This window comes from Balaenoptera borealis, assembly GCF_965194805.1.
Source record: "Balaenoptera borealis genome assembly, chromosome: 7".
Lineage (NCBI taxonomy): Eukaryota > Metazoa > Chordata > Mammalia > Artiodactyla > Balaenopteridae > Balaenoptera > Balaenoptera borealis.
Genome location: NC_138864.1, coordinates 57,996,038 through 58,020,236, shown reverse-complemented (window position 1 = coordinate 58,020,236; position 24,199 = coordinate 57,996,038). Strand labels below are relative to the sequence as shown.

At 37.4% G+C, this 24,199-nt stretch overlaps 1 protein-coding gene across 1 annotated transcript in view; it reads left to right on the top strand.

Moving 5' to 3' along the window:
• The window catches only part of HDAC9 (histone deacetylase 9), a 999,956-nt gene that overhangs the window by 830,729 nt on the left and 145,028 nt on the right, over nucleotides 1-24,199 (top strand). Inside the window, exon 23 of the mRNA XM_082398347.1 lies at nucleotides 22,648-22,766. Coding sequence (XP_082254473.1) covers nucleotides 22,648-22,766 — 119 coding nt within the window. The remainder of the gene's footprint in view (nucleotides 1-22,647; nucleotides 22,767-24,199) is intronic.

The following is a 24,199-nucleotide window of genomic DNA, read 5'->3' as shown; positions in this document are numbered from 1 at the left end:
TTTCTTTTCTTTTTTTTTTTTTCAGTTTTATTGAGATACAATTGACATGCAGCATTGTATAAATTTAAGGTGTATAACATAATGTTTTGATATGTATAAATTGCAAAATGATAACCACAATAAGATTAGTTCACATCCATCACCTCACATAGTTACAATTTTCCCCCCTTGTGATGTGAACCTTTCAGATCTATTCTCTTAGCAGCTATCAAATATTCAATACAGTATAGTCACCATGCTGTACATTATATCCTCAGAACTTATTTATCTTATAAATAAGTGGTTTTTCTTATCAAATGCAAGAGAAATAGAATAAGAAGGGGAAAAAGCATCACTTCGATGTAGTACCTCTGAGACATAACAAATCATGTGAGAGCTGCATTTGACTTTAGAGACCATTTAAGTGAGTCTCCTCTCCCTGCCCACCCCTCCCCCAACCCCTGCCATTTTACAGTTGAGGAAAATAATAGTCGAAGAAAGTTTACTAAGATCATACAATTAAGAGCAGTGCCAAGGATACAAACTGGATGTCTTGAGTTAGAGTCTTTCTATGCACTACAGTTGAAGCCAAAGAATTCAGTTTCAAGATGGCAGGCAGTAGAAAACATTGCAGAGTTTGGTCCCCTTCTTTGAAGACTTTTGGAGAAACCTCATTTCAATATCTATTTGTGAAATGTACAGAAATTTCAGGAAGAATGAGAGACCAAGAAAACCTGAGCTGAAAGCACAAAAAAAAAATCACAGGAACTATCATTTGACATTTCATTCAATACCTATTTATTGAATATCTAACACATGCTAGGCACTCTTCTATGTCCCTGGGGTACATCTGTGAACAAAGAGGCAAACAGTTTCTTCCCTTGGGGAGCTTGCGTCTAGTAGAGAGAATTAGACAATAAAATAAACAATAAACACAATAAGTAACTCATGTATCACTTTAGAAGATAATAAGTGTTATGGGGGAAAAAAAATCAGAATAAAAGAGTTAGGAGTGACAGAGCTGGGGAATGTCTTAATGAGAAAATTATATATGAGCAAAGATTTGATTGAGGTGGGGGAGTTAGTCATCTGAGGAAAGAGCACTGCAGGCAGAGGGAAGAGCTGTTGTTAACCCCGATGGCTGGAATGCGCCTAGCATATTTGTGAATAGAGTTCTGGCAGAGAGTGGTAAGAGATGGGCTCAGAGAGATGCTAGTCAGCCTCCTTGTGCAGAGACGTAGGTCATTTAAAAATACTTTTACCCTGAGAAATATGAGGACCTAATTAAGTATGTCAACCTGGCTGCTGTGTTGAAAGAATAGAGAGTGGGTTGGGGGTGGGGGGGTGGTTAAAAGAGGTAATAGGGTACCACTTAGGAGGCTGTAGCTGTAATCCAGGTAAGAAATGTAGACCTAGGCCAGGGTAATGATAATGGAGGTGTTCAGATGTGGTAAGTTCCTGAATAGTTTGAAAATGTAGACAACAGTATGTCCTGATGGGTTGGACATGGGTCTGAAAGAGAGAAAGGGAGCTGCCAAAGATGGAAAACCGAATCAATAAAGAAAAAGGAAGATGGTGCAAGAGAGTAAGGAACAAAGTGTGTGTCTGTGTGTGTGTGTGTGTTGACTGTGTGAGGAGATGGAGGGTGAAGGTTAAGGGAGAAGAGCAGGGCTTACTCTGGTTGGTGCTGGTGGAGAACACCAGTTATACTTGGTGTGTTTAGAGCTCCCAGCACTGACCCTCTTCCACAAATGCCCGTGATAATCCCTTCCTTTGGTGCCTTCCCAGAAGGGCACTGGTCCAGTGGTGAGTGAGGTGCTGGGGGCCATCCTGAAGCCCAGCAACCACAACCGCTGCCCGGGATCTTTTTAGCAGCTTCTCTTTGATGTGCTGCCATCACCACTTCTCCAAGCGTGAACTGTCATGAGGCGTTTTCCTTGGGAGCATTCTTCTCCTGCACTTTGTACACAAACAAGTACAGAGGGATGAAAAAACATGCATGCTATAATGTGCATTTTAATTTTGTAAGAAAAATCTAAAAAGTCCTTGTAGCATTTGAAAATGTTTAATTTTATAATCTGATGCTTTTAAGCAATGACCTACAATTAAACTATAAAGAAAAATGTAGGCTTGGATTTTCACCTATAATTCATATTTGCATGATTATAATGTGCCATTATAAATTATACAGGGGATCAGAATCTGCCGTCTCAGAGGTCAAAAAGACCTCATCATTCTAAAGGACACTTTTAAATACTTTGCTTAATTGATGAGGACAGAAATAATGTAAATCGGATCATGTCACTGTCCTGCTCAAAACTTTCCAGTTTCCCTTCTCATTCAAAACGAAATCCAAAGTCCTTAAAATGGCCTATAAGGCCCTACACAAACTAGCTTTATGTCACTTTTCTGGCCTCACTTCCAACCATCTTCCCTTTTATTCACTTTGTGTCAGTCACAGTGACCTCCTTATGCTGACTTGAAGACACTGAAGACCGTCCCACTTCAGGTCCTGTGCGCTCACTATTCCCACAGGGCAGTACTCTTCCCCCAGGATTCGCTTACCCTTCTTCCTCACTTCATACCGTGCAGTTCTCTGTTCACTGTCCCCACCTGAGAGCATCCTTCTCTGTATACCCACATCTAAATGTGCACCACCTCCCATGACTTTGTCTATGTTATTTTCCCTCTTAGTCCTTACTACACACTTGCTTATCTATTATCTGTACCCTTTCTTCTCCATTAGTATGCAAACTCCTTGAAGGCAAGAGAGCAGACTTTGTTTGCTCTTAACCCTAGCCTTGCAACAGTGCCTGGCACATTGCAGGTGGTTGGTTAAGATTTGGTGAGTGAGGAAAGTGAATGGGATGACCTTTGTCATGCTTTTATACTGTGGTCTACTCCAGTTCTGGAAACACTGGACACCACCCTTCCTCAGCCCCTGGTTTCCTCAACATCAGGCTCTTCTGGTTCTGTTTCAGACATGTAGGGCCTGGGATCTGGGATACAGACTGCTATCTGTATCTATCCTCTGCTATCTCTACCTTATATACACCACATGCTCCAGAAATATCAGGCTATTTTCACAAGCCGCAATGTCCTTTCAGATGTCCGTGCCTTTGTCCTTGCTAATCCATCTGCCTGAACTGTCCTCCCTAATTTTTCTTCTTACACTGGTGTCCGAATTCACTTTTCATGTCCCTTCTTTGGGTGAACTTTCTTCCTACTGCGTTCCTCCCTATTGGCTACCCACTCCCTTATGTCTCTTGGTACATTGTTTGTGCCTGAATTCGTAGCATGCTATACTGCAAAGACATGTTTCCCCTCTGCATTTCCTCCTAAGTTATGAACTCCTTGAGAGCAGAGCTTCAACTTATTCATTTATTTGAATCTGGGCACAAACCCAGGGCCTCTCACATAATAGGGGCTCAACAAGTGACTTCTGAATGAATATAAAAGCATTGTTGAGTAACTCTATAAGGTAAAATGCTTTGAAATGCTTTAAATTTTGAGTTGAAGGCAGTGGAGCCGAGCTTTTTGTTTTCCTTAAAGCAGGAGCAAAGCATGCTCCCCTGCACAGAGCATGCCGAAGGAGTGGGTAGCGTAGCATACTGCTGACTCAGCACACGCCAAGGTGAGTCATGGGAAACCACTAGTGGAGTTCTGCTTAGGCACAGCACATGACTCAGCGTCAGTGCCACCAGTTCTTTGGCCATTGCCTAGAGATGAAATAAATCCAGAGATCTGATTCTATCTGAGGAGGTTTTGAATTAGAATCACATTTCATGGAAAGAAATCCAGAATGGGATTCTTTTCTCCTTACTGTGTTTAGTGTCTAATCACATGATCTGTGTCTCCCTTTATTATTATTAGTAGTAGTAGTAGTAGTATTCTTGTCTCCATTTATTTTTATAAGCTCAATGTACTCTCTCTAGCATGAGTCTTACCTGGGGAGAGGACATGCAGTAACAGAGAAGGAAGGTTGCTCTCCAAGGAGAGCATGACAATCTCCAGTGGTCAGGTGAAGATGAAACAGCACAGCTGCCATTATTATTGCTTCAGTCATTTGTTTTCTTTTTTTTTTTTAAACACCTTTATAAGAGTATAATTGCTTTACCATGGTGTGTTAGTTTCTGCTTTATTACAAAGTGAATCAGCTATACATATACATATATCCCCATATCTCCTCCCTCTTTTTTTTTTTTCACACACACACACTGTATTTTATTTTTACAAGAGATAAATAGACTGACACCAAGCATTGTAAATGGATGACCACAACAGAAGCAACAATGATTGCAATTACCAAACACGAAACACACTCATACTATGTCATAATATTGACATTCAGTCCAGTAATCCTCCACTGTAACAGCTCCTTTACTTTGCAGTGAAAATTGATTTGTATATTTTTTGCCTCTGAGTCCTTGTGGGTTTTTTTTTTTAATTATTCAAACAGAAAGTCACAAAAGTTATAATCATCCTCATCAGTTCACTCAGTCCCATGTAATTAATTTTTTTTCATCTTGATCTTTTGTTAGCACTTTTATGAGTTCATCAGTTTTCCATTAGAGTTCTGAAAATGCTTATTCATTCAGTTCAGCAGTATAGTCAGTTACCAGAAACCTGTACTTGTCAGAGTCTTTTCCATGAATTCCTTGAAGATGAAACCCTTTTATAGGAGCATATTTGCAAAAGCATCAGAGTACACCCAGAACTGTCTGTAAATGACAAAAGACTTTAAAATGACCACGGTTAAAGATTTGATGAAAGTTCATAATAATGCAATTGACAAGGGAATTTAGTTATTTCTGAGATATACATTTTAAAGTAATAACTAGAATTATGACTTATAACATTGTACCAGAACATATAAGATTTTTAGAAATTTCATGTAATGTCTGAAACATTTATATTAACATATTTCCATACATATTTCCATACAAATACAAATATAAGATTTTTAGAAATTTCATGTAATGTCTGAAACATTTATATTAACATATTTCCATACAAATAACCCAAAGAAAGTTTAGTATTAGTTGGTTTTTTTGTTTGTTTGTTTGTTTGTTTTTTATACTGCAGGTTCTTATTAGTCATCAATTTTATACAAATCAGTGTATACATGTCAGTCCCAATAGCCCAATTTAGCACACCACCATCCCCACCCCACCGCGGTTTTCCCACCTTGGTGTCCATATGTTTGTTCTCTACATCTGTGTCTCAACTTCTGACCTGCAGACTGGTTCATCTGTACCATTTTTCTAGGTTCCACATACATGCGTTAATATACGATATTTGTTTTACTCTTTCTGACGTACTTCACTCTGTATGACAGTCTCTCGATCCATCCACATCTCAACAAATGACTCAATTTCGTTCCTTTTTATGGCTGAGTAATATTCCATTGTATATATGTACCACAACTTCTTTATCCATTTGTCTGTCGATGGGCACTTAGGTTGCTTCCATGACCTGGCTATTGTAAATAGTGCTGCAGTGAACATTGGGGTGCATGTGTCTTTTTGAATTATGGTTTTCTCTGGGTATATGCCCAGTAGTGGGATTGCTGGATCATATGGTAATTCTATTTTTAGTTTTTTAAGGACCCTCCATACTGTTCTCCATAGTGGCTGTATCAATTTACACCCCACCAACAGTGCAATCGGGTTCCCTTTTCTCCACACCCTCTCCAGCATTTGTTGTTTGTAGATTTTCTGATGATGCCCATTCTAACTGGTGTGAGGTGATACCTCATTGTAGTTTTGATTTGCATTTCTCTAATAATTAGTGATGTTGAGCATCTTTTCATGTGCTTCTTGGCCATCTGTATGTCTCCTATGGAGAAATGTCTATTTAGGTCTTCTGCCCATTTTTGGATTGGGTTGTTTGTTTCTTTAATATTGAGCTGAATGAGCTGTTTATATATTTTGGAGATTAATCCTTTGTCCGTTGATTCGTTTGCAAATATTTTCTCCCATTCTGAGGGTTGTCTTTTCATCCTGTTTATGGTTTCCTTTGCTGTGCAAAAGCTTTTAAGTTTCATTAGGTCCTATTTGTTTATTTTTGTTTTTATTTCCATTACTCTAGGAGGTGGATCACAAAAGATCTTGCTGTGATTTATGTCAAAGAGTGTTCTTCCTATGTTTTCCTCTAAGAGTTTTATAGTGTCCGGTCTTACGTTTAGGTCTCTAATCCATTTTGAGTTTATTTTTGTGTATGGTGTTAGGGAGTGTTCTAATTTCATTCTTTTACATGTAGCTGTCCAGTTTTCCCAACACCACTTATTGAAGAGACTGTCTTTTCTCCATTGTATATCTTTGCCTCCTTTGTCATAGATTAGTTGACCATAGGTACATGGGTTTATCTCTGGCCTTTCTCTCTTGTTCCATGATCTATGTTTCTGTTTTTGTGCCAGTACCATATTGTCTTGATTACTGTAGCTTTGTAGTATAGTCTGAAGTCAGGGAGTCTGATTCCTCCAGCTCCGTTTTTTTCCCCTCAAGACTGCTTTGGCTATTTGGGGTCTTTTCTGTCTCCATACACATTTAAAGATGATTTGTTCTAGTTCTGTAAAAAATGCCATTGGTAATTTGATAGGGATTGCAATGAATCTGTAGATTGCTTTGGGTAGTATACTCATTTTCACAATATTGATTCTTCCAATCCAAGAACATGGTATATCTTTTCATCTGTTGGTATCATCTTTAATTTCTTTCATCAGTGTCTTATAGTTTTCTGCATACAGGTCTTTTGTCTCCCTAGGTAGGTTTATTCCTAGGTATTTTATTCTTTTTGTTGCAATGGTAAATGGGAGTGTTTCCATAATTTCTCTTTCAGATTTTTCACCATTAGTGTATAGGAATGCAAGAGATTTCTGTGCATTAATTTTGTATCCTGAAACTTTACCAAATTCATTGATTAGCTCTAGTAGTTTTCTGGTGGCATTTTTAGGATTCTCTATGTATAGTATCATGTCATCTGCAAACAGTGACAGTTTTACTTCTTCTTTTGCAATTTGCATTCCTTTTATTTCCTTTTCTTCTCTGATTGCCGTGGCTAGGACTTCCAAAACTATGTTGAATAATAGTGGTGAGAGTGGACATCCTTGTCTCATTCCTGATCTTAGAGGAAATGCTTTCAGTTCTTCACCATTGAGAATGATTTTTGCTGTGGGTTTGTCATATATGGCCTTTATTATGTTGAGGTAGGGTCCCTCTCTGCCCACTTTCGGGAGAGTTTTTTATCATAAATGGGTGTTGAATTTTGTCAAAAGCTTTTTCTGCATCTATTGAGATGATCATATGGTTTTTCTCCTTCAATTTGTTAATATGGTGTAGCACATTGATTGATTTGCGTATATTGAAGATAAATATATCCCTTGCACCCTGGGATAAATCCCACTTGATCGTTGTGTATGATCCTTTTAATGTGTTGTTGGATTCCATTTGCTAGTATTTTGTTGAGGATGTTTGCATCTATATTCATCAGTGATATTGGTCTGTAATTTTCTTCTTTTGTAGTATCTTTGTCTGGTTTTGGTATCAGGGTGATGGTGGCCTCATAGAATGAGGTTGGGAGTGTTCCTTCCTCTGCAGTTTTTTGGAAGAGTTTGAGAAGCATGGGTGTTAGCTCTTCTCTAAATGTTTGATAGAATTCACCTGTGAAGCCATCTGGTCCTGGACTTTTGTTTGTTGGAAGATTTTTAATCACAGTTTCTATTTCATTACTTGTGATTGGTCAGTTCATATTTTCTGTTTCCTCCTGGTTCAGTCTTGGAAGGTTATACCTTTCTAAGAATTTGTCCATTTCTTCCAGGTTGTCCATTTTATTGGCATAGAGTTGCTTGTAGTAGTCTCTTAGGATGCTTTGTATTTCTGTGGTGTCTGTTGTAACTTCTCCTTTTTCATTTCTAAGTTTATTGATTTGAGTCCTCTCTTTTTCTTGATGAGTCTGGCTAATGGTTTATCAATTTTGTTTATTTTGTCAAAGAACAAACTTTTAGTTTTATTGATCTTTGCTATTGTTTCCTTTGTTTCTATTTCATTTATTTCTGCTCTGATCTTTATAATTTCTTTCCTTCTGCTAACTTTGGGTTTTGTTTGTTCTTCTTTCTCTAGTTCCTTTAAGTGTAAGGTTAGATTGTTTACTTGAGATTTTTCTTGTTTCTTTAGGTAGGCTTGTATAGCTATAAAGTTCCCTCTTAGAACTGCTTTTGCTGCATCCCATAGGTTTTGGATCGTTGTGTTTTCATTGTCATTTGTCTCTAGGTATTTTTTGATTTCCTCCTTGATTTCTTCAGTGACCTCTTGGTTATTTAGTAACGTATTGTTTAGCCTCCATGTGTTTGTGTTTCTTATGTTTTTTTGCCTGTAAATCATTTCTAATCTCATAGCGTTGTGGTCAGAAAAGATGCTTGATATGATTTCAATTTTCTTAAATTTACTGAGGCTTGATTTGAGACCCAAGATGTGATCTATCCTGGAGAATGTTCCGTGCGCACTTGAGAAGAAAGTGTAATCTGCTGTTTTTGGATGGAATGTCCTATAAATATCAATTAAATCTATCTGGTCTATTGTGTCATTTAAAGCTTGTGTTTCCTTATTTATTTTCATTTTGGATGATATGTCCATTGGTGTAAGTGAGGTGTTAAAGTCCCCCACTATTATTGTGTTACTGTTGATTTCCTCTTTTAGAGATGTTAGCAGTTGCCTTATGTATTGAGGTGCTCCTATGTTGGGTACATATATATTTATAATTGTTATACCTTCTTCTTGGATTAATCCCTTGATCATTATGTAGTGTCCTTCCTTGTCTCTTGTAACATTCTTTATTTTAAAGTCTATTTTATCTGATATGAGTATTGCTACTCCAGCTTTCTTTTGATTTCCATTTTCATGGAATATCTTTTTCCATCCCCTCACTTTCAGTCTGGATGTGTCCCTAGGTCTGAAGTGGGTCTCTTGTAGACAGCATATATATGGGTCTTGCTTTTGTATGCATTCAGCGAGCCTGTGTCTTTTGGTTGGAGCATTTAATCCATTCACGTTTAAGGTAATTATCGATATGTATGTTCCTATGACCATTTTCTTAATTGTTTTGGGTTTGTTTTTGTAGGTCCTTTTCTTCTCTTGTGTTTCCCACTTAGAAACGTTCCTTTAGCATTTGTTGTAGGGCTGGTTTGGTGGTGCTGAATTCTCTTAGCTTTTGCTTGTCTGTAAAGCTTTTGATTTCTCTATCGAATCTGAATGAGATCCTTGCTGGGTAGAGTAATCTTGGTTGTAGGTTCTTCCCTTTCATCACTTTAAGTCTATCATGCCACTCCCTTCTGGCTTGTAGAGTTTCTGCTGAGAAATCAGTTGTTAATCTTATGGGAGTTCCCTTGTATGTTATTTGTCGTTTTTCCCTTGCTGCTTTCTATAATTTTTCTTTGCCTGTAGTTTTTGTCAATTTGATTACTATGTGTCTTGGCGTGTTTCTCCTTGGGTTTATCCTGTATGGAACTCGCTGCGCTTCCTGGACTTGGGTGGCTATTTCCTTTCCCATGTTAGGGAAGTTTTCAACTATAATCTCTTCAGATATTTTCTCGGGTCCTTTCTCTCTCTCTTCTCCTTCTGGGACCCCTATAATGCGAATGTTGTTGCGTTTAATGTTGTCCCAGAGGTCTTTTAGGCTGTCTTTGTTTCTTTTCATTCTTTTTTCTTTAGTCTTTTCCGCAGCAGTGAATTCCACCATTCTGTCTTCCAGGTCACTTATCCATTCTTCTGCCTCAGTAATTCTGCTATTGATTCCTTCTAGTGTAGTTTTTATTTCAGTTAGTGTATTGTTCATCTGTTTGTTTGTTCTTTAATTCTTCTAGGTCTTTGTTAAACATTTCTTGAATCTTCTCGATCTTTGCCTCCATTCTTTTTCCAAGGTCCTGGATCATCTTCACTATCATTATTCTGAATTCTTTTTCTGGAAGGTTGCCTATCTCCACTTCATTTAGTTGTTTTTCTGCAGTTTTATCTTGTTCCTTCATCTGGTATATAGCCCTCTGCCTTTTCATCTTGTCTATCTTTCTGTGAATGTGGTTTTTGTTCCACAGGCTACAGGATTGTAGTTCTTCTTGCTTCTGCTGTCTGCCATCTGGTGGATGAGGCTATCTAAGAGGCTTGATGGGAGGGACTGGTGGTGGGTAGAGGTGACTCTTGCTCTGGTGGGCAGAGGTCAGTAAAACTTTAATCCACTTGACTGTTGATGGGTGGGACTGGGTTCCCTCCCTATTGGTTTTTGGCCTGAGGCAACCCAACACTGGAGCCTACCCTGGGCTCTTTGGTGGGCCTAATGACAGACTCTTGGAGTGCTCACACCAAGGAGTACTTCCCAGAACTTCTGCTGCCAGTGTCCTTGTCCCCATGGTGAGACAGAGCCACTCCCCGCCTCTGCATGAGATTCTCCAACACTAACAGGTAGGCCTGGTTCAATCTCCCCTGGGGTCACTGCTCCTTCCCCTGGGTCCCGATGCACACACTACTTTGTGTGTGCCCTCCAAGAGTGGAGTCTCTGTTTTCCCCAGTCCTGTCTAAGGCCTGCAATCAATTCCCACTAGGCTTGAAAGTCTGATTATCTAGGAATTCCTCCTCCAGTTGCCAGACCCCCAGGTTGGGAAGCCTGACGTGGGGCTCAGGACCTTCACTCCAGTGGGTGGACTTCTGTGGTATAAGTGTTCGCCAGTCTGTGAGTCACCCACCCACCATTTATGGGATTTGATTTTACTGTGATTGCGCCCCTCCTACCATCTCATTGTGGCTTCTCCTTTGTCTTTGGATGTGGGGTATCTTTTTTGGTGAGTTCCAGTGTCTTTCTGTCGATGATTGTCCAGCAGCTAGTTGTGATTCTCCAGTCATTTGCTTTCTAGCAAAGAAAGACGTGTACAGATCCTCAGTGGGCCCTCTTTATCATTCTCCTATGATATATATACTACTTTGGTCCTATGCCTCTCTATTTCTTTGATTTACTTCCTTGCTTTGTAGAAGTACATTCTCAAATGAATTATTCAGAAAGAGTACGGTGGAATTAAACTTCTGAGTCCTTACATGTCTTGAAGTATGTTTAAGTAACATACTTTAATCCTAGTATGTAATGGCTGGAAGTAGAATTAAAGATTAAAAATAATTTTCCCTCAAAATGTAAGGACATTCAGTGTTGCTGATTAGGAGTTTAATGCCAATCTCATTCTTCATCTCTTTTTGAGGACGACTTTTTTTTTAAGGATCTCTGGGGATTTGAAGTTTCATGAGAATATGTCTAAGTGTGTATATGTTGTTATATGTAGAGCTTGGCACTGGTTAGACTTATCACATCAGGAGACTTGAGTCATTCTTCAGTTCCTAAAATTATCTCCTGCTACTAGTTGAAAATTTTCCCCTCTCTCTTTCTCAGGATTCTCACGGACCCTATTATTCAAATACAAGACTATATTGATCATTTATGTCTGTTTTCCCACTTATCATTTTATATTTTATCTGCTTCCTTTTATAAGGAACTACTTCAATTTTTACTTTTTCAGATACCTTACTAATTTATGCAGTTGCAGTTTTATCTTTAAGTGCTTCCCTTGTTCTTTAATTGTTCTTTTTCATAACAGCATATCTGCGTTTTAGATAAAATGATTTCTTGAATCTCTTTGAGATGATTATTTCTGTTCCTGAACTATCTCTGTTTTGTCCAGAGTTGTTTTATGTTTATTTTAAACTTGTTTTTCTTCATAATACTGTGTCTCCTTATATATGCTGGGATATTCCTAACTTGCCATTGATATTTATGAAAGTAGTAACTGGTATCAGTTTTCCCTGTGGTTGTGTAAATGAGTCAACTGGGAGCTCTGTGTCAGCCACTGTGGGTTAGAGTGTATGGACCGCCAAATCCCACTTAGGGTTAGCATTCCAGAAGATGGCTCATGGTCTCTGTATCTCCCTAAATGACTGTACATGGGGGACAGTATCCACATTAGAGGGCTTGGCTTTCTCCAGACACATCCTTTTCTGAAGAAAGAATCATCTAAATGTTTTGTCTGGGTTGCTGGCATAGAGGAAAGGTAATTAAGGTGTTGAGCTATAGTCCTGGTCTTCTTAACCAGCTAACATTTTTAAATTTCTTGTTTTCAGTCCTGCCTCTTTTTCCTTCACCATACCTGTTTCTTCAGTGGGGTTCCATTGGGTAGAGTGCCTCCCATCTCTTCTGTGGTGGCCTTCTTTTTGTTTCATTCTTTTAATATGCACCCAATTTCCCTTTTCTGGAAGTTTACTTAAAATATCTGTTTGTTGACAACTCTCACATCCTCACTTTTTGTTATATCTCTATTCACTTTTTTGGATTCTGATACTTGGTAGCATTTTATTTTAAAATACTGTTGGACTTACAGAAAAGTTGTAAGAATAGCACAGAGTTCCTGTATGCCCTACACCCAGCTTCCCCTCATGTTAAAACTTACATAACCACAGCACAATTATCAAAATTAAGAAATTAATATTTGTATAATACTGTTAGCTAAGCTACAGATTTTATATGGAACCGAAGTTTTCCCATGAATGTCCTTTTTCTGTTCCAGTATCCAATCCAGAGCCTCACATTGTACTTAGATGTCATGTCTCCTTAGTCTCCTCCAACTGGTAGCAAGTCCTTAGTCTTTCCTGACCAGGACTTTTAAAGTGTCCTGGTCAGTTTATTTTGTAAATATCCCTCAATTTGGGTTTGTCTGATATTTTCTCATTATTAGATTTGAGGTTGTATGTTTTTACCAAGTATACTATAGAACTGATCTGCCTATCTCAGGGAGTAGTGATGTTAATGTCTTATCACTAGAGATGTAAACTTTGATCACTTTATTACAACAATATCTTGTTCAAGTGGTTATTTTCCGTTTCCCTCATTTCTTCTATACTTAATAGTTGAAAGTTTTCCTTAAGCAGAGCTATTTCTTCTTTTCTGTATTTATTCTATTATTTTTTAATCTCTGTAAGGATTCTTGGATACTTACTTGACTCTATGGCTTATAATCCAGTACTATCATTGTTTATTTTGTTCCTCAGATTGTCACAGCTTTGGCCATTGGGAGCTCTTTCACCTTACCTTGTATACCCTACTGACATGCCCCTATCTCTTTGAGCCTTTCATTGTTTTCTGTCACCAGAAGATGTTCCAGAAATACCTTGTATTTTCCCTGACACAGTCCTGGGATGAACCACTTCTCCAGGAATCCCTGGATCCTTTTTTTGTTGTTGTTTATAACATTTTTATTGGAGTATAATTGCTTTACAATGGTGTGTTAGTTTCTGCTTTATAACGAAGTGATTCAGTTATACCTATACATATATCCCCATATCTCTTCCCTCTTGTGTCTCCCTCCCTCCCACCCTCCGTATCCCACCCTTCTAGCTGGTCACAAAACACCGAGCTGATCTCCCTGTGCTATGCAGCTGCTTCCCACTAGCTATCTATGTTACATTTGGTAGTGTATGTATGTTCATATATACACTACCACTCTCTCACTTTGTCCCAGCTTACCCTTCCCCCTCCCTGTGTCCTCAAGTCCATTCTCTAGTAGGTCTGCGTCTTTATTCCCGTCTTGCCCCTAGGTTCTTCATGACCTTTTTTTTTCTTTTTAGATTCCATATATATGTGTTAGCATACGGTATTTGTTTTTCTCTTTCTGACATACTTCACTCTGTATGACAGACTCTAGGTCCATCCACCTCACTACAAATAACCCCATTTCGTTTCTTTTTATGGCTGAGTAATATTCCATTGTGTATATGTGCCACATCTTCTTTAATCATTCATCCATCGATGGACACTTAGGTTGCTTCCATGTCCTGGCTATTGTAAATAGAGCTGCAATGAACATTGTGGTACATGACTCTTTTTGAATTATGGTTTTCTCAGGGTATATGCCCAGTAGTGGGATTGCTGGGTCGTATGGTAGTTCTATTTTTAGTTTGTTAAGGAACCTCCATACTGTTCTCCATAGTGGCTGTATCAATTTACATTCCCACCAACAGTGCAAGAGTGTTCCCTTTCCTCCACACCCTCTCCAGCATTTATTGTTTGTAGATTTTTTGATGATGGCCACTCTGACAGATGTGAGATGATATCGCATTGTAGTTTTGATTTGCATTTCTCTAATGATTAATGATGTTGAGCATTTTTTCATGTGTTTGTTGGCAATCTGTATATCTTCTTTGGAGAAACGTCTATTTATGTCTTCTGCCCATTTTTGGATTGGGTTGTTTGTTTTTTTTGGTATTGAGCTGCATGAGCTGCTTGTAAATTTTGGAGATTAATCCTTTGTCAGTTGGTTCATTTGCAAATATTTTCTCCCATTATCAGTGTTGTCTTTTCATCTTGTTTATGGTTTCCTTTGCTGTGCAAAAGCTTTGAAGTTTCATCAGGTCTCATTTGTTTATTTTTGTTTTAATTTCCATTTCTCTAGGAGGTGGGTCAAAAAGGATCTTGCTGTGATTTATGTCATAGAGTGTTCTTCCTATGTTTTCCTCTAAGAGTTTGACAGTGTCCAGTCTTACATTTAGGTCTTTAATCCATTTTGAGTTTATTTTTGTGTATGTTGTTAGGGAGTGTTCTAATTTCATTCTTTTACATGTAGCTGTCCAGTTTTCCCAGCACCACTTATTGAAGAGGCTGTCTTTTCTCCATTGTATATTCTTGCCTCCTTTATCAAAGATAAGGTGACCATATGTGTGTGGGTTTATCTCTGGGCTTTCTATTGATCTATATGTCTGTTTGATCTATATTTCTGCTTCTGTGCCAGTACCATACTGTCTTGATTACTGTAGCTTTGTAGTATAGTCTGAAGTCCAGGAGCCTGATTCCTCCAGCTCCGTTTTTCTTTCTCAAGATTGCTTTGGCTATTCGGGATCTTTTGTGTTTCCATACAAATTGTGAATATTTTTGTTCTAGTTCTGTGAAGAATGCCCGTGGTAGTTTTATAGGGATTGCATTGAATGTGTAGATTGCTTTGGGTAGTAGAGTCATTTTCATAATGTTGATTCTTCCAGTCCAAGAACATGGTATCTCTCTCCATCTGTTTGTATCATCTTTAATTTCTTTCATCAGTGTCTTATAGTTTTCTGTATACAGGTCTTTTGTCTCCTTAGGTAGGCTGAGTCCTAGGTATTTTATTCTTTTTGTTGCAATGGTAAATGGGAGTGTTTTCTTAATTTCACTTTCAGAGTTTTCATCATTAGTGTATAGGATTGCAAGAGATTTCTGTGCATTAATTTTGTATCATCTACTTTACCAGATTCATTGATTAGCTCTAGTAGTTTTCTGGTAGCATCTTTAGGATTCTCTATGTATAGTATCATATCATCTGCAAACAGTGACAGCTTTACTTCTTCTTTTCGGATTTGGATTCCTTTTATTTCTTTTTCTTCTCTGATTGCTGTGGCTAAACCTTCCAAAACTATGTTGAATAATGCTGGTCAGAGTGGGCAACCTTGTCTTGTTCCTGATGTTGATGGAAATGGTTTCGGTTTTTCAACATTGAGGACCATGTTGGCTGTGGGTTTCTCATATATGGCCTTTATTATGTTGAGGGAAGTTCCCTCTATGCCTACTTTCTGGAGGGTTTTTATCATAAATCGGTGTTGAATTTTGTCAAAAGCTTTCTCTGCATCTATTGAGATGATCATATGGTTTTTCTCCTTCAATTTGTTAATATGGTGTATCACATTGATTTGCATATATTGAAGAATCCTTGCATACCTTGGATAAACCCCACTTGATCATGGTGTATGATCCTTTTAATGTGCTGTTGGATTCTGCTTGCTAGTATTTTGTTGAGGATTTTTGCATCTAAGTTCATCAGTGATATTGGCCTGTTGTTTTCTTTCTCTGTGACATCTTTGTCTGGTTTTGGTATCAGGGTGATGGTGGCCTCGTAGAATGAGTTTGGGAGTGTTCCCCCCTCTCCTATATTTTGGAATCTCCTTTTTCATTTCTAATCCTATTGATTTGCGTCTTTTCGCTTTTTTTCTTGATGAGTCTGGCTAATGGTTTATCAATTTTGTTTATCTTCTCAAAGAACCAACTTTTAGTTTTATTGATCTTTGCTTTCGTTTCCTTCACTTCTTTTTCATTTATTTCTGATCTGATCTTTATGATTTCTTTCCTTCTCCTAACTTTGGGGTTTTGTTGTTCTTCTTTCTCTAATTGCTTTAGGTGTAAGGTTAGGTTGTTTATTTGAGATTTTTCTTGTTTCTTTAGGTAGGCTTGTATAGCTATAAAGTTCCCTCTTAGAACTGCTTTTGCTGCATCCCATAGGTTTTGGGTCATCGTGTTTTCATTGTCATTTGTTTCTAGGTATTTTTTGATTTCCTCTTTGATTTCTTCAGTGATCTCTTGGTTATTACATAGTGTATTGTTTAGCCTCCAGGTGTTTGTATTTTTTACACGTTTTTTCCTGTAATTGATATCTAGTCTCATAGCGTTGTGGTCAGAAAAGATACTTGATACAATTTCAGTTTTCTTAAATTGACCAAGGCTTGATTTGTGACCCAAGATATGACCTATCCTGGAGAATGTTCCGTGAGCTCTTGAGAAGAATGTGTATTCTGTTGTTTTTCGATGGAATGTCCTATAAATATCAATTAAGTCCATCTTGTTTAATATATCATTTAAAGCTTGTGTTTCCTTATTTATTTTCATTTGGATGGTCTGTTCATCGGTGAAAGTGGGGTGTTAAAGTCCCCTACTATGATTGTGTTACTGTCAATTTCCCCTTTAATGGCTGTTAGTATTTGCCTTATGTATTGAGGTGCTCCTATGTTGGGTGCATAAATATTTACAATTGTTGTATCTTCTTCTTGGATCGATCCCTTGATCATTATGTAGTGTCCTTCTTTGTCTCTTGTAATAGTCTTTGTTTTACAGTCTATTTTTTCTGATATGAGAATTGCTACTCCAGCTTTCTTTTGATTTCCATTTGCATGAAATATCTTTTTCCATCCCTTCACTTTCAGTCTGTATGTGTACCTAGGTCTGAAGTGGGTCTCTTATAGACAGCATATATACGGGTCTTGTTTTTGTATCCATTCATCCCGTCTATGTCTTTTGGTTGGAGCATTTAATCCATTTACATTTAAGGTAATTATCAGTATGTATGTTCGTATGACCATTTTCTTAATTGTTTTGGGTTTGTTATTGTAGATCTTTTCCTTCTCTTGTGTTTCCTGCCTAGAGAAGTTCCTTTAGCATTTGTTGTCAAGCTGGTTTGGTGGTGGTGAATTCTCTTAGCTTTTGGTTGTCTGTAAAGGTTTTAATTTCTCCATCAAATCTGAATGAGATCCTTGCTGGGTAGAGTAATCTTGGTTGTAGGTTTTTCCCTTTCATCACTGTGAATATGCCCTGCCACTCCCTTCTTGTTTGCAGAGTTTCTGCTGAAAGATCAGGTGTTAACCTTATGGGGATTCCCTTGTATGTTATTTGTTGCTTTTCCCTTGCTGCTTTTAATATTTTTTCTTTGTATTTACTTTTTGATAGTTTGATTAATATGTGTCTTGGCGTGTTTCTCCTTGGATTTATCCTGTATGGGACTCTCTGTGCTTCCTGGACTTGATTAACTATTTCCTTTCCCATATTAGGGAAGTTTTCAACTATAATCTCTTCAAATATTTTCTCAGACCCTTTCTTTTTCTTTTCTTCTTCTGGGACCCCTATATTCAAATGTTGTTGCATTTAGTGTTGTCCCAGAGGTCTCTGAGACTGTCCTCAATTCTTTTCATTCTTTTTTCTTTATTCTGCTCTGCAGTAGTTATTTCCACTTTTATTTTCCAGGTTACTTATCCATTCTTCTGCCTCAGTTATTCTGCTATTGATCCCTTCTAGAGAATTTTTAATTCCATTTACTGTGTTGTTCATCATTGTTTGTTTGCTCTTTAGTTCTTCTAGGTCCTTGTTAAATGTTTCTTGTATTTTCTCCATTCTATTTCCAAGATTTTGGATCATCTTTACTATCATTACTCTGAATTCTTTTTCAGGTAGACTGCCTATTTCCTGTTCATTTGTTAGGTCTGGTGTGTTTTTACCTTGCTCCTTCATCTGCTGTGTGTTTCTTTGTCTTATTATTTTGCTTAACTTACTGTGTTTGGTGTCTCCTTTTCGCAGGCTACAGGTTCGTAGTTCCCGGTTTTTCGTGTCTGCCCCCAGTGGCTAAGGTTGGTTCAGTGGGTTGTGTAGGCTTCCTGGTGGAGGGGACTAGTGTCTGTGTTCTGGTGGATGAGGCTGGATCTTCTCTTTCTTGTGGGCAGGCCCACGTCTGGTGGTGTGTTTTGGGATGTCTGTGACCTTATTATGATTTTAGGCAGCCTCTCTGCTAATGGATGGGGTTGTGTTCCTGTCTTGCTAGTTGTTTGGCATATGGTGTTCCGCACTGTAGCTTGCTGGTCATTGTGTGGAGCTGGGTGGTGGCGTTGAGATGGAGATCTCTGGGAGATTTTAGCCGTTTGATATTACGTGGAGCTGGGAGGTCTCTGGTGGACCAATGTCCTGAACTTGGCTCTCCCACCTCAGAGGCACAGCCCTGACGCCTGGCTGGAGCACCAAGAGCCTGTCATCCACACGGCTCAGACTTTTAGGAGGTCTGAGGTCTTCTGCCAGCGTTCAGTAGGTTTTCTGTAGGAGTTGTTCCACATGTAGATGTATTTCTGATGTAATTGTTTGGAGGAAGGTGATCTCCCTGTCTTATTCTTCCGCCATCTTGAAGCTCCTCCCCTGGATCCTTTTGTTGAAGATTGATGCTAACTGTGCTGTTTGCTACTGTGCTGTCATTGCTTTTAGGAAATACATAATAACCCATACATACACACATATCTAAAGGTTTTTCTGAGTCTGTTTACCTGATATATATTTAAAACCATGAGTTCATATGTATGTTTTTATAATTTTCTTTCAGTGGGATATTGGGAAAAGATGAGGGACTAACACATATGCTTTGTTTGCTGTCTTTTACCAGAAAATCCAATAATTCAGATAAAATTTTAAATGAATGCCTTTGAGGATTTGTTCTGTTTAAGAAAAGTTATATTATTTTCCCCACTCAGTACTCCCAATATGTTTTCAGTCTTTCAAACATGATAGATCTTTTGAATAAAAATCAGTCTAGACTAACATAAAAAGAAGAGTGCAAACACTTGCATGTACATTGCTAAAATATTTGCCACAGTAAGGAGATCTGTGGAGTCTTAGTCTCATCAGTTTATCAGAGAACTGAGCATTAAAGAGTTTAATACTAACAATGGGAAAATAAATAAGATTCAGTTCAAAATTTAGCACATCTTTAAGCCAAACAGTATTCGCTACATGGTAGACACTCAGTCCATACTTGTTAAAATGCCTGAATGGACCTTATCGATATCACCACCAATAAGCACCTGTTGTCATAGAGTTCTTCAGTACCCAGAATATCTTGTAGCATAGCATTACACAACTCTTATAACCGTTCATCACTAACTCATTCAACAAACAGCTACTACTCGGACACAATTCTAAGCATGTATATTTTTAAATGGAAGGAGTTTATCAAGTGATGTATTTTTTTCAAATTTTCCATTTTTCCTTACTTTTTGGAGTGAATTCCAAGTGTATAGGATTAGTCTTGTGAAATAGAGCATTTTGAAAGCCTGTGTGAAATTGTAAAATCCATGTTTGTATATTCAGGAATAACATACATAACACATGTGATATTTGCTTCGGACAGAAACTAGTGGATTCTGTATATTTGGAGATATGTGGCATATCTCCAAATAAACATATTTCCTCTGTAAGTGGGTAAGGTCTTTGTTAACAAAATAGTTGCATTGGAATAAAAACCTACTCCAGTCCATACCAACTTTCCAGTTGCAGACCAAATTTCTATTTTGTTCTAAGGTTAGATCTTTTTTTTTTTAATTTTGGCAAAAATGGACATTTATAAAAATGTTTTGTTGGAGGGAATGGTTTGTGTCTCATTCTCTTTTTAAGTTTATGCCTTCTGTTTGATGGAGGCATCCAATACCTTCCTTTGATGTTTGTGGGAGATAATATCTTTTTGTTTGATATTTTAAATATCTGAAACTCTATCATCTATTCAGTTTTGCAGCTTAGATGTATATGAAATTATAATTTTTTTAATATTTTCCTTAGACTTTCCTTCATAAGATAATTTCCTAAATGGGTCCTTCAAGTTTCTTGCCTATTTTTCACATCTCCGTTTTGTGTTGTACTTTCTGAGAGAATTTGTCAACTTTATCTTCTAAACAGTCTATTACACATTTTTTTTGCTGTTTCTTCTTTTTCTTAATAGCACCCTCTTTTCATTTCATAGATGTACTATCTTATGTCTTTGAGGATAATCCAAATTTCTGTAATTATACTCTCTTCCCTGCACTTTCTCTTGTTTGCAGAGTTCCCTTTCGTTTATTCATTTGTTTGCATGTTACTTTTCTTGTCTTTCATGCTAGAAACTTTCTTCACACAGTCCATCATATTGGAGAAAGGGGCATTGAAAAGATAAGTGAGAGCTCTGTATAACTGAGGGGGCGTTTTTGACTGGTGAATTCACCATAGGAAAATAGAGGAAAAAACCTGACTGTTGGTCTGAGTGACTCAGAAATGTCAGTCTCTGTAGGTATTTTCTCTTTGGCCAGTTTGTTCTTCCAGGAAGACAGAGAAAAGTCAGCTTGCTTTTTGTGGGTCCCTCTCTGTAGATTTACACGTATGCTTCAGCTTTCCCCTCCGTAGATCATCTGTAAGTTTCCCATATTCTAAAATTATGTTGGCAGACCTTGTCTACTGTTCTTTGTCTTTCACAAATATATACATAAATATTTTATATCCATATGTAGAGAGAAGCCTTTATGGAGAAGGTAGTAAGTGAGCTGTGCGTTGAAGGATGTTTATCCTTCAGTTAATCTTACAAGTATAGATTGACTGGGGAGAAAGAAGAGTAGGGGAAGAAATCTTCCAAAGAGATGGAAAGGAGATGGAAAAGTATAATGCATGGTTACTGTAATGCATATGACTGAAGGGACAGCATTGCTTAATCATCTACCTCCATATTTTCCTAAGAGTAGTGTTTGTTCTCTAAGATTGTACATAAGATTAATCAAGCTAAATAGATGGAGTACCTTGGTAAAACACTCTTGATTCTTTGAGACAATTTATTCCAACATCTAATGTTCCAACAACTACATAACATAGCTATTTCACACATATGAAAAGTGGTGACTTCATAACATGTGACACTTTTGTAAAAATTATTGGTATTATTAGGAAGGAAATGTATTGAATATCTCTCCTGATAATGTAGCTGTATTAGAGATTCTTAATTTTACTGAAGAGTAAAATAATGAAGTTGTACATGCTAAACAAAATTAAATTTTCACTTAGTTTCACAGATGGGCCAATTCAGGTATAAGTTGCTTTCCAAATGTTGGCAAGGCTACCGTGGAAGTCACTTACATGTACATTTATGATTTTGAAGGATTGAACTTTTATACTTTTATGACAGTAGTACAGCTATGAAAGATATTTAATTCATTTTAATCTCTATGTAGTTAAGTTTCAAATAAGTATTTTTTTTTATTTTATAACGTGAACAACTTCTTGTTTACATGCAAAAAGATTTAAGTATAAAACTAATATGTGGTCATTGTAAAATATCTGGGAAATTTGCAAATATAAAAAAGTTAAAAGAACTTAATTATGTCATCATTCAAGGATAGCTATTTTAATATTTGGTCTAGTTGTTTCTCCCAAACACACAAAAGAGAACTTACTACTTTTTAAATTCCCAGTAGTGTGAACTACTCCCATTTCATTAAATAGTCTTTGAAATTTTGAATTTAAATGATGGCACACTGGTCTTGAAACCTGCACCAAAAAACCATTTGGTTTTATAAAGCCCAGTAGCATCCACTAGTCATTCTCTCTCAAATCCAGCTCTGAGGAGGAAGGGGTTAGGGAAGGCTGAGAAGGCTGAGGAGGTAAGTGCTGAAGTGTCTGAGTGGGACCAGCAGGGGCTGCTGTCAGGGATGAGACTGCCACATTCCTGGTGTCTCTGACCTTGGACTCACTTAACATTATAATCTGGATTCTATTAAAGGAATTTCGTGTTTTTCCTTTGCAAGAGTTACCCCCTACCACGACAAACATTTTTAAATGTTTCTTTAAAAAAGTTGGAAAAGCAAGTTTTTCCCAAAAGAAATTTATAGTTCAAATTTACACCAAGTTCTCACTAACTGGAGCAAGCCGGGTTTTCACTAAAGCTTCGACTTTCCTCTGTAAAACATTAGTCACTCCCTTGGAAGAAGCAGTTTTTTATAGGCAGTGGGATAAAACAGCCACAGATGTTCATGTAATATGACGGGCTTTAGAATGTACCTGCAAAGCATTTTTTTTTTTAATTCGGAGAAAAAAAGATGAAAGAAAAAAGACTGAATTGGGATGCTAAAATAACAGTGATTCAGTATTAAGAAAATGATAAGTTTTTGGTCCATTCAAATAGTGTTTTCTTTCCCCTTTTCTTTATTCTTGGGATGTTCTTGAGGTTGTACCAAGTCATTTTCACTGCACAATTTTTAAAGGTATTTGCCATTCCCATGGGTAACTGGTTGCCTTTTTACCGTGCAGGACTATAGTGAAGCCTGTGGCCAAAGAGTTTGATCCAGACATGGTCCTGGTTTCTGCTGGATTTGATGCATTAGAAGGCCACGCCCCTCCTCTGGGGGGCTACAAAGTGACAGCAAAATGTAAGTAATAGACATCATTTTTTACATGTGAATGGTAACTTAGGTGAGACTTTCAAAAATGATTTTAGATGGTGTTTACTGCTTTGTCAGATTCATTTCTCTGTAGAAATTGGCCTTTAAGAAAAACAAAGTTAAATCATTGCCTTTGGTGGGCTTGAAGGGACATTTCAGAACCTTTGGTTTTTCAGGAGTTGTGTTTTGCTATTTAAAGGCAGAAGTGATAGGGCTTCTGTTTAAAATATGTTAAATGACTTGAGAGGTCTAGAAAAGCTAACCGGCTTTTGCAAGTAGAATGGAAGTCACTGCATTTATTTCATTGTATATGGGGTAGAAATAGCTGTTTCCCAATAATGCTATGCTCTTCTAGGTTTTAATACAAAAGTGTAGTTCCCCTTGCTCAGAGGTTCTGTACATGCCTATGGGCAACGATCGGCATCTCTACTGGTATTCTGTTGTTCTGCAAAGGTTAACTTTTTGGCTGTATCCCTTAGCAGCTAGACACCAAATGAACAAATGAATTTTGTGTCACATTGTATTTGAATAACATGACCTAATGGAATCTGGCTATAAAGAGTCTTTCTTTAAGAAGAATTTCCGTGCTCTCCAAGTATGAAAACAAGGCATATGTATAGTCCACACATGCAGATGTATGCTGGCACTCTGGATATATATTTTTAAAAAAAGATGAAGGAAAAAAGCAAAATTACACCAAGAATAGTATCCACTATTGTGTATTTTAGTGGGGGTTGAAAAGAAACAAACTGAAAACAACCCAAATAGTTTTAAGTGAGAGAGATGTGTTTGGAGCAAATGTGTTTTATTAATTTGAAAAGAACCAAAGAACCAGTATTATGCCAGCCTTTGTTTTAAATTGGCTTTACATGTGACAGAGTTTTCTGCACTTTAATTCTTCCAGTAACATTGATAGGTAGTAGCTATTTTTAACATCTGTTATTTACTCAGCGTTCTTGGTGCCTTGTTGTCTATTGAAAATATATTGAAAGAGGCAGCTCTACAAACACAAACAAAGCATAATTCACAATTTTGGTAAAATTGAATAGAGAGGTATTTGTTCATATCACATATCTTTATTATCCTTTTTCTTTGTGGAATCCCCCTCACATGGAAGTCAGTCTTTTCACTGCAGATAAACCTCATTTGGGTCAAGACTGGTGAATAGTTTAGTCTAAATAAAGGGGAAAAAAATGCTTGTACCCTAAATTGAGAAAAACCAAAACAATAGAAAACACATGGAGCAAAGATGGAAATCTAGAAAAGGTGTCCTTTGCCATTAAATCCAAGAATCTCCCTCAAAGGGAGGAATGTCTATATTTGGGTCTATCTCCCTGCCAAGGGGAAAAGTTGTAACAAGTCTGAACTAGCTGGAAGGAACTAATCTTTTTGTTTGCTTGTTTATTTGTTCATTTTTTGCC